We start from the raw sequence: 11,665 nt of genomic DNA on the forward strand, positions 1-11,665 counted from the left end.
TCGAAGGTATTGGAAAACACATGGAGGCTGAAAAATATATATCTCTAGTCAGTTATTGTACATTACATTCTGAGCTTCTGACAGTGATAATTAAGATAATTTTTAGAAAAGAGATGGAAACCTTATTTCTGAAACAAGGGCACATGTAAACCATAATGTATGAAAGTGAAATCTGATTAGATGTGTAGAAGACTATTCCAACATGGATTATGAATATGTCAAACATAGAAGGCAGTTATAGAAATCTGAAGCTGGGTTATTTATGGCAGTGAAAAGCAGTGATAATAAGCATAGAAATGAAAACTTCATATGGATATGAGGACTGAAGAACCTGGTAACTTACTATAGTTTGTACAGGAGTTAACGAGTAGCAAAAGTAATATAACAGTAGTAAAGAACATTCTTGGTTTTAAGACTTAATAGGCTTGTGATCTTGGAGGAGTCACTTAAGTTATCTTAGATCCAGGCATTTGATATAAACACAACAATAGTAATATAAGATGATATATGCAAATTATTTATCATTATATTTGGACCTCAGTAAATATTCAATACATTAAATAAAAGGAACAATTTTGTATATTAGAAAGCAGAGATAGTTTCTCCCAGTTTTCAGCATTTTCCAGTGCCTGTTTTTACTTATCAATTCACTCTTTCTCCACCTGCTATCCACGGATGATAGGGAGAGTTTCTCTGTATTTTGCAGGAGGGTCAGTGTCTCCTGCTGGAACCTGGGATCAGACCTGAGAGTAACACCAAAGCTAACAGGATCTATTAAGCTGAGTATGATTGCGGTGCTGGGGTTCAAGGCTAAGTTTTTGGTTTTTTTTTAAATCTGGGAACAAGTTTATTAATACTAAAATTCTACTCAACTGTAGTAAGGCCTTGAGTGTTAAGATTAGGGACCAGAAATAGAATTCAGGATGGAGCTTGAGGATGAAGATAGTGAGTGAAGTCTTCCTCTGATATTGGGCTAGGGTCCTTGGTTAGGTATAAAGAGTGGAATGCTGATAAATATTTAACAATCAGATCTCTGAATAAAAATGCCAATTTCTTTGCTTAACTACTACCACTTTGAGCTATTTCATGCCACTGATTGTAGAACTGAAATATTCATAATCACCTTTCTCAAGCTGGTGGCAAGCCAGTATCATCAGTATATCATTAGGCATAATTATAGCTAGCTAATCCTAGATATCAGATACTTACTTATCCAGGTGGAATTGAGAACAAGCACATCAATACACGCATCCCCTTTCTTGTCGTTTTCTTCCAACTAGGCTGTGGGCATAGTTCCTCCTTCCCCTTATATGAGCTTAGCTGACTGTCAGGGAAGGCAAAATGAGACAGGTCCCAAAAGAGCAATTAACCATGAGTAATTGTTCTCAGAAACTTCAGCTGGATTCTACAGAAGGTAAACGAATGATTCCCATTGACAAGCATGCCAGGAAATATATATGAGTATATATATATCAAAATAAGAAAAATAACATATTTAATATCTAAAATTACTAATTATAATTTAGACAGAGCAACTTGTTCATATTTTGAATATCTTTTTCTCTTGTCTTTTAACTTTTGTCTTTTAAGTTTGTTCATTTTGTCATATACATGTCATACATACTTTTGCGTAGTCTATTTAACATTTTTATGGCATGATACTCTTTATTTTTAAGACACTATTCCATACACAAAATCAAAATAAATATGGTAATAAAGAGAGAGATAGAACTGTAGAAATAGAAAATGATAGAGATAGATAGAGATAGAGATAGCGACAGAGATAGAGATAAAGATAGAGAAAGAGATGATAGAGACAGAGATAGAGATGGAGACATTAATAGTGAAAAAAAGAGATAGCAATAGAGCAGAGAGAGAGAAAAAAACTTTTACTCTTATTCCGTTTGCAGTTTGTTTTGAGAACTTGGGTGATTAAGGGTTTCATTTAATTATTCCCAAATACATAAATGTTTTTTCAATACAATGTATTAATCGGAGATCTGATCTTTTCCCAACCATTTTAAGGGATTATTTTATTTTAATTTTTAGATAAATGTAATTCTGTTTCTTGACGCTTTAGTCTGCTCTTTGATCTGATTGTCTATTTTGTCTCTTTTGTCTGATTGTCTAATTTTGCCCCCAATGCTATGATTAGTCTGTTTTCATAATATGTAAGTTCATATCTAATTGGTCATTTTACTTTTTAAATTCTTGCTGATTTTTACATATTTATTCTTTCAAATAAACATTAAATGACGACATGCATAAAAATGGACAAAAGACCTAAAAAGAAAACCTAAGACCATAAAACTTTTAGAAGAAAATAGAGGTAAATCTTCATGACATTGGAGTTGACAATAGTCTCAAGCATGACAAAAGCATAAGCAACAAAATTTAAAACATAGATAAATTAGGTTTCATAAAAGTTAAAAATTGTGTGTATCAAATAACATTATCAAGAAAGTAAAAGACAGCCTACAAAGTGAAAGAAATATTTGCAAATTATATATCTGATAAAGGGTTAATATACAGAATACATAAAGAACTCAATTAATTCAAAATCAAAAAGATAAACAACCCAATTTTAAAAACGGGCAAAGGACTTAAACAGTCATTTCTCCAAAGAAAATATGCAAATGACCAATGGCACATGTAACATAAATAAAAACCATAATAAAATATCACTTCACACCTACTAAAATGTCTATAATTTTTAAAAAAGAAAAAAGAAAACTAACAAGTGTTGACAAGGATGTGAAAAAATTAGATCCAGCATATATTGCTGATGGAAATGTAAAATTGTGTAAATTGTGTAGAAAACAATTTGTTAGTTCTTCAAAAAGTTAAGCATACAATTCCTATATAATCCCATACTTTCATCCTGAATATGTAACTCCAAAAATTGAAAACAGAGACTCAAACTGATACTTGTACATAAATGTTCATTACAGTATTATTCATAGTAGCCAAATAGTGAAAAAGAAACAAAAGTAAACATTGACAGATTAATGGATAAAAAACCTTGTTTATACATACAAATAGATTATTACATATCCATGAAAAAGAAAAAAGTATGGATACATACTACAACATGAATAAACTTTGAAAACATTATGTTGAGTGAAGTAAGCCAGACAAAAATGATAACTATTATATGACCCTACTTATATGAAATACCTAGAATAAGCAAATTTATAGAAATATAAAGCATATTGGAGGTTAACAGAATAAAGACTTACTGTTTAATAGGTCTATGGTTTATGTTTGAATAATAAAAAGGTTTTGGAATTAAATAGTGGTTATGGTTTTATAACATTGTGAATATTATTAATGCTACTGCATTGTACATTTAAAAAAGTTAATGTATGTAAATATTGAATCACGGCATCATACACCAGAAATTAATATAATACTGTATGTCCCCTCAACTTTAATAAAATTTTAAATGTTATCTTCAAAGAAAATATTTTTAAAAAATTTAATACAGCAAATTTTATGGTATATATATTTACCACAATAAAAGTTTGAAAAAAAATTTTTGAAAGGAAATCACCAGTAAAACATAATGCAATCATATTAGTATTTTGAGTGGGATAACATTGAATTTATAGATTGTTTTGAAGAGAATTACTATCATTTTAATGAGTAATATGTAATAAATATTTCCTACATTTATTTTCTGTACATATACATTTTTATTACCATTTTGAATAAGGTCATTTTTCTGTTTTATTTTTTCATTTATTATTACTGCTATAAAACATTATTTTTCTCCAAGCTTTACTCAGGTATAACTTACAATATAAAATTGCACATATTTAACATGTACAACCTGATGACACAATATAGGTATACATGAAATATCCTCACAAACCAAGCCAATCAACATATCTATCACTTCACGCCTGTATCATTTTATTTTTTTCCTTCTTTCTTATGCTGAGAATGTTCAAGATTTGCCTCTTAGCAAATTTCAAGTACACAATACAGTACAAATACTATGTATTTTTATGCTGTTCTTTTACAAGTCTGTTGACTTTCCTATGCTTTATAGATTAAAAATCACAGCATCTGCAAAATAAATAAATAAAAATTAACCAAAAATTCAGATTTGTTCTTTTTTTTTTCCAATTTCTATATTTCTTTGATTTGTATTAGTTAAAATCTCAATTACAACACAGTATTCTGCAGTAGTTTTGACGCTGTGTATTCTGGTCTTGTTTACCCTCTTCACACTTTAGAAACCTTTTCTTAACACTCTCTGCTCTACATCATAGAGTTTCATCATGTCTGAGGCCATTTAGGGGAGCACAAAAACCACAAGGAGGAAGATGTATTCTCTGACTAGTCTCTATATCTGCCTGGGGAAAAGCTACATTTCATCATCCAAGATGATATATCTTTTAAATCTCTGAATCTCAGAGTCTGATTACAAATTACTCAGCCTCTTCCTGTTATGAAGGACTTGTCTCACTTTATTTAGCCATCTCTTAGCACTCTAAAAAAAATAAAAATAATCTATCTGGAAGAGCTGGTCAGTTTTTCTTAAGCCCGTCCATTTCCATTTTGTGTGGTATCTTGTCTTTCTTTGTCATTGTTAAGTAGCCGAGGGTTTAGTGGTCAAGAAAAGAGTAGGACATGGCAAGTTTTTGAATATATGGTGACAGAAGGAGATTTGACTGTAGATGGAGAACACACAATGCAATATAAAGATGATGTATTATAAAATTGTACTCATGAAACATTTATAATTTTATTAACCACTGTCATTCCAATAAATTCAATAAAATGAAAACAAAACATGGCAACATCTCAGTGATGTTGTATTTGACAGCTAAGCACAGTAATATAACTCCTTTCAGCATCTACAAATTCCTGAAACCTCAATCTGAACGTTTCTTTAAAATTGATACTGTCGATTCATTTTTGTTCCTATCAAATATCATGTTTTCTAGATAGGAAATTGACATTTTCTTAGTTTCCCACTGCCAAATGCACGTATAAAAATGTCTTAAGGTCACTTAATCATATATTCTGTCATCATGCTATCATCTATTTACTCTCTTCTCTTCAATCCTTGAAGTGTTTGCCCCTGAATCAGAATCTTCTAATTTGTTGCAACTTTTGTCAACATTTTATTTGACTTCAGGACCTATGATGATGACTCAGTCCAAACAATTTTCTGAGGATTATTGGCAGCAGGACTAGGTTGTTTGGTGAATTGGGTTTTTTAATGTATCTATTCATTAAAATTACCATCATCATCAAAACCAAGAAAAAATGAATATTTATTAAATGTTGAATATATCATATGACATATTTCATATAAATATCAAACAAATGAGGAGAATACTAAAATAATTCCATTTACTAGTTGAGAACCAATATTTAATATAACATCCACTTCATACAGTTAAGTGTATGACAGAAAAATAGACTATCTAACATTCAACTTTTAACCCTTAAAATATACTTCCTTGCTGAAATCAAAGTGAATAGAACATATATTTTAAACCAAGGTAATTATCCATGATTCCAAGGGTCAAGGAAACATCTTTTCATTTCTCACATTGACTTTTAAATTATTTTTTTGGTAAATATATGGTCCTTTACATAACATTTATATTGTCATACTAATAAGTTATCTTATTAGTAAAATCATATTTTGCTCTTTTTAAGATTATTAATAGTTCTACATTATTTGTTCAAACTTGGGTTTCTGTTCAAGTTAGTCCCTTGCTCTGAGAGCTTAAGAAATTAACGTTGCCTCTCTGTCCTATATACAGTTCCTTCACCTATAAAACACAGATTGTTACCTGTATTTCTATATAAATAACCTTATAGTAATATTATGATGGATAAATATAGCACTGAGTATAAATTTGATAACAAAATACCTAAAGTATAGTAGAAAAATGCCTACTTTGAATTTTTAAAACTGTGAATATGAAACCCAAATATTTAGAAGACAAATCAAAATAGTGTTCATTTAGCCAAGTATTACTGAGCACAAATTAATTGTATTTTCTCTGTCTTCTTTCCCCTTCCCCCCAAATGAAAATGATATAAGGAAGTCTATTTATAATTTTCTTCTTCTTTGGTGCACAAATGTATATGTATGTGTATGTGTGTGTATATATATGTGTGTTATAAAGAAACAGATGAAAAAACCCTGTAAAGGGTACAATTATTCAAGAGAACACCTCAAAGTTTATTTTTTTGTTTCTTTAAGTGTAAATAAGGTCAGATTTCACATTCTCATGACATTGTGCTAGGCTTTGAGAAGAATAATTGTCAAAATATTCTCTTAATATGAAAGAATTAGGGTACAGTGTAGAGACAAGTACATGCATAATTACATTTGGTGTTATTGGAGCCTTTTTCATATAACATTCTGTGTAAATATTCTGTTTAATTTTCTATTGACTTTTATTTTATTTCAATCCTTTAGTCCCTCAGTGAAGTCTCTGTTAATAACAGAATGATCCTTAATTATCTGGACTAAAAATCCTCAATATTTAAAAAAAATATTAGCTTTTAAGTTATCTATGTGCTTTCAGGTGGGTTAATTTAATGTTGATTATTGCTTGTTTTAATTCAGTATTATCCACTCATTCAATAAATATGTACTATGTGTCTATTCCATACACTAGACTTTATGAGATATCAGTCAATCAGGAAACATCTGATTTTAGAGTTCACATTCTATCTTAAGAAATATTGCAGATATAAATAACTAGAATATGGTGGCCTCAGCTATTGTTCCAACTACCAGCTGAATACAGTAAGAGTGTTTCCATTTCAGCAGAATTTCAACTGTCTATAAAAATGTTGAGTGACTCATGACTCCCACTTCTTAGTTTTACACAGGAAAAGTCCATTTGAGTTAAAACTTGTGATATATTTCTCTTTTACCAGAGTTATCTTTAAATATCCTTAAGAATAAATTAAAATGCATGATAATGGGATGTCTAGGAGAATTGGAATAAATTAATTTAAATTTTTTTTTTCAAAATCTTAAGTGATTTAGGAAAATGCACTGGAAACATTGGTAGATATTATCCTTTTAAGTGTGTTCGAGGATATTTTATGGAATTTATTATATCTCATTGAACCAGATTTTTAAACTGTGTGTGTGCGTTTCATTCAGAAATATCCAGGATTTAACATTATTCTTTATTTTAACAGCATGTGCTGGTGGAGGAGAAGAGCAAAATCACTCGATCTTGAATCTGTTTGGTCTTCACTCCATAAATGATAGGGTTGAGCATAGGAGGCACTACCACGTAGAGGTTGGCCACTAGAATGTGTATGTGGTGAGGGATGGTCTTGCCCCCAAAGCGATGCGCAAAAAATGAAAAGAATGCTGGGGCATAGAACATAAGTATGACACAAATGTGGGAACCACATGTGTTAAAGGCCTTGCATCTGGCAGCCCAAGAAGGTATCTGAAACACTGTGAGAAGGATCATCGTGTAGGACATAATGATGAACACTACATCCAGTCCTGTAGAGAGCAGGGCCACAGTCAGGCCATAAATGATGTTGACATTGATACTGTCACACGCCAACCTGGCAATGCCCATGTGCTCACAGTAGGAATGGGCAATGATGTTTCTCCCACAATATGTAAGTCGGTATACCAGGAAAATGAATGGAAAGCATATGATAAAGCTCCTGACCACAGCTGCTATGCCAATCTTTCCAATGACAGAGGAGGTTAGAATTGTGGTATATCTCAGTGGGTAACAGATGGCCACGTAGCGGTCAAATGCCATGGCCAGGAGAATAGCAGATTCTGCCACAAAAAAGAAATGTATGAAGAACATCTGGGATACACAGCTAGCAAAGGATATATTCATGGAATGGGACCAGAAGATGGCCAGCATCTTGGGGGCTGTGGTCGTGGAGAGCAAGACATCTGCAAAGGCCAGCATGGAAAGGAAGAAATACATGGGCTCATGGAGACTGCTCTCAGTCACAATCAGGAAGATCAAGAAGATATTGCCTACGACGGCCACAATGTACATAGAACAGATAGGGATGGAGATCCAGGTGTGCAAATCTTCCAATCCTGGGATTCCGATCAAGACATACCACATATCCTGGGGATTGGTGTGATTGTAAAAGGACGGAGACATCTGCGGGAACATATTCTAGATCTAGTACTTTTAATGAAAGATCACAGGACTGACTGAGGATTCAGGAGGACCCCTTAGGCTGAATGATATTTCATCAGATACTTTCCCCCAAAACGTTCTTGTGTTTGAAAGAACAATGAGATGTATTACTAGCCTGAGTGCACTCTGACTCCTTCCATGGAAGAATTATATATTGTATCCTGAAAAAGATAAAAGTTAATGTTTTATAAGTGATTAATATGTGTTGTACGACTGTCTGTATGTGTACATATACATATATATGCATATAAATGCATACATATATATTTGTATATATGTACACATATAAACATATGGGCAATTTATATGTGTTTACATATATATACATATATAAATTAAATCTTCACAATAACCTGTTGAAAACCTTTAAAACAAAGTGTGACATAAATATTGCTATTTCTATAGATGGTAAAAATAAAAAGAGTCCAAAAAGACCGTTAGCTTTTTTCTCTCAGTAACCCTGTATTCTGTCAGGCAAGGTAAATTTGAAAGGTGTGATCTTAGTGACCATCCAATACTAGCTATAAAAATAAAACTAGATATAAAACATGTCTTAAAATTTTTATCGATCACATTTCTGAATAATACAGACATGTGAAATTGAAATATACTGTTTATGGATGAGGGAGGAAATAGGTGTTGACAAAGTAGATGTTAAGCGACAGAGAACAGATGCCCTCTTCAACTTTGATTGACCACCGACTTGATGCTAAGCCCTGTGCTATGCATTGAAGACTCACGGGCGCAGTAAATCGATCTCTGTAAGCCAATCAATACATTCCTTAAAATTGTAAAATGAACGTGAAAAACTAAACTATTTTTAATGCCAGGCTGAGTTGGCTTCTTAAATGGATATGCTTAGCATATGGTGAAGAAAAATCATGTTATCGTGCTTGAGTCATTTATTGAAAATTAGACAATATACTTTGTTTTATCAGATGCCACCGCAATAACTTAATGCTTTCTCATTACAAATCAGGGGTTCATGGTCCTTCAATAAAAGGGAGAGAGAGTAATTTACTGATTAATATTTCTCTGTATTATCAAAGAATGTGAATAGAAGCAAGAGAGATGTTGGGTGAAAAGTCGGCCTAGGAGATACAGCATTAGGGTAGGCTGTATATGTGTGTGTACATACAAACATACATATATAAGCATAGGTATAGACATAGGTATGAAATAAATGGATGAAAGTGTCTCCCATCCTCCCCCAGTTTCTATTTTCAAATACGAGCTAGCTAAATTTCTTATTTTCTGAGGTGGTATTTGGGCTTCAAGAATGACTGCCCCTTTATCTCTTAATCCCACTGCAGTTCAGTACACTAATCATTGTACAGTATAGTTTTACTACTTTTGCATTAATTTTTATTGTTTTCAATATTCCAATCCCTCATTTTATGTGGTTGAAATGATTGAACCCTATATTTTGAATTAAAGCTTACAATTTATAATACTCAAATGGTCAGCCTATTAGGCCTCTATTTATGTTGGTGTGGGACTCTAAAATAATATAATGTTGAGACGCTTAAGTCTATGAATCTAATTACATAAATCAATTGTTTAACTATTTAACGTACAGCTGGAATTGTTGGAATTTTTTTTTTTTGAATGGGCTTTTGATGCTTCAGAGAGTGGAGAAAATATCAACTTGGAGCACACCTACATAGATCTATGCCAGAGCCATGTGTGAGTGAAATGTAGTTATGGAGGGGATGCTTGTAGTGAGTAGGGCTTCATAAGGATATTAGTCATGGGGAAGAGGAGTCTATGTAGTAGAAAGAAACACAGTAATGTGGTACATATGTACAATAAAATATTACTCAGCCATAAGATGAAATACTGCCATTTGTGACAACATAGATGGATCTTAAGATTATGCTAAACAAAATAAGTCAGAGAGAAAAAGTTGAGAACTATATGATTTTACTCATATGTGGGATATAAAACTGAAAGCAACAAATGAACAAGACAAACAAACAGAAATTCACAGACACAGACAACAGTTTAATGTTTACCAGAGAAAGTAGAAGTGGGTAGATAAGGGTAATATATGGTGATGCAAGAAGAGGTGGTTTGAGTGGTAAGCACACAATGCAAACACATGATGCATTATTGAATTGTAACAGCAATCCTATATAATTTTGTTACCAAGTTCACCCCAATAAATGTAATTTAAAAATTATAGAAATAAAAAATAAAATGAAATAAAAAGATGGAGGTAGAAGGGAAGGAAAACAAATTTTGCAAGTTTGCTTCTGACTTTACTGGTACTCTCTGGGACACTAGTGATTTTTTTAAATTTAGTTTTTGTCTTGACTGTAGCATTATCACCCACAGTTACCTAACTTATAGATCTAGATCTCCTTGTAACATTATTTTATAATACTACTGATGGAATAGTCTGACTGAATCATTAACACATGCACAGAGATGTGTGGTAATGCAAATAGTGTCCTTCTAGGGCCACATAGAATTGAATTTAAATACTGGCTAAGTCATATGTTGGCTGCATGACCATTAAAAGTTCCAGAATTTGAGTTCAGTTTTACTTATAAAATAAGTAAAAATGAACACCAATTAAACATATCAGTCAACTCTGAAGTTAGTATTTTAAGATGGTTGTTTCATAAACCAGATATATTTTCATTCCAACAATAGAAAATCAGGGTACTTACAGATTGTCACTATTAAGACGAAACTAATTGTTGCTTAAAAAAGTTTAATTATTTTACTTTAAGTTTTTAATCTACTGCACAGAGAATGAACTGATTTAAGGGTATCCAAAGAGGCTAAGACTTAACTTCTTATACTGAGCACATGGTATCTCTTGGTAATTTTCACTTCGAATCTGTCATTTTTATCAGGGGCAGGCAGTTTAACATAGTAATGGACACTTGGGCTTAGAAACAGAGTATCATTGCCCCATCATCAATGTAACATCTTTGTTATATAGGGAAGGGAGTTAAAAATCTCTGAGTTTCAGATTCTTAATCTATACCCAGCATAGCACCTGATATATAATGAATATTTAGTAAATTCAATGGAAAAAAATCATGCATATATGTATGTGTAAGTACATACATACATTAACTACTAAACATGTTTAAGCACTGAGCTTTGTTATTAACTGCTGGAATATAAATGCAACACATCTAAGCACAACCTTCAGACCCGCATGTCAAAGAAAAATGACCACTGCATAAACATATTCTAAAAGGAAAAACATATACAAATATTTGTACTCTTTGAAGAGGACCCATTCAACAAAAGAGCACAATTACATACTACAGTTGCAATCAAGTTCAAAGTTTAATCCATGTCAAAAACTTCATAGTTCAGGGTTGATGAAAATGCAAGGTAATTAAGTTGTAGTATAAATAAGCAGTTTCTACAGTTTCCTGCCTTTTTCATTTTCTGGTGTCTTTTTCTACATGTCTTCATTGAACATGACTCGACTTACTTACCTATATTTTCTAGGATCCTGA

The 11,665-nt window shown here is 32.0% G+C and overlaps 1 protein-coding gene across 1 annotated transcript; it reads right to left on the reverse strand.

Annotated features, from left to right (window-relative positions):
• Positions 1-7,181: 7,181 nt before the first annotated feature.
• LOC105309712 (olfactory receptor 52Z1-like) lies at positions 7,182-8,141 on the reverse strand. Its single transcript, XM_011385900.1, has one exon. The coding sequence runs from the start codon at positions 8,139-8,141 to the stop codon at positions 7,182-7,184; it is 960 nt and encodes a 319-aa protein (XP_011384202.1).
• Between the last annotated feature and the right edge of the window lie 3,524 nt (positions 8,142-11,665).

Source organism: Pteropus vampyrus, unplaced genomic scaffold (genome assembly GCF_000151845.1).
Source record: "Pteropus vampyrus isolate Shadow unplaced genomic scaffold, Pvam_2.0 Scaffold821, whole genome shotgun sequence".
Classification (NCBI taxonomy): Eukaryota; Metazoa; Chordata; class Mammalia; order Chiroptera; family Pteropodidae; genus Pteropus; species Pteropus vampyrus.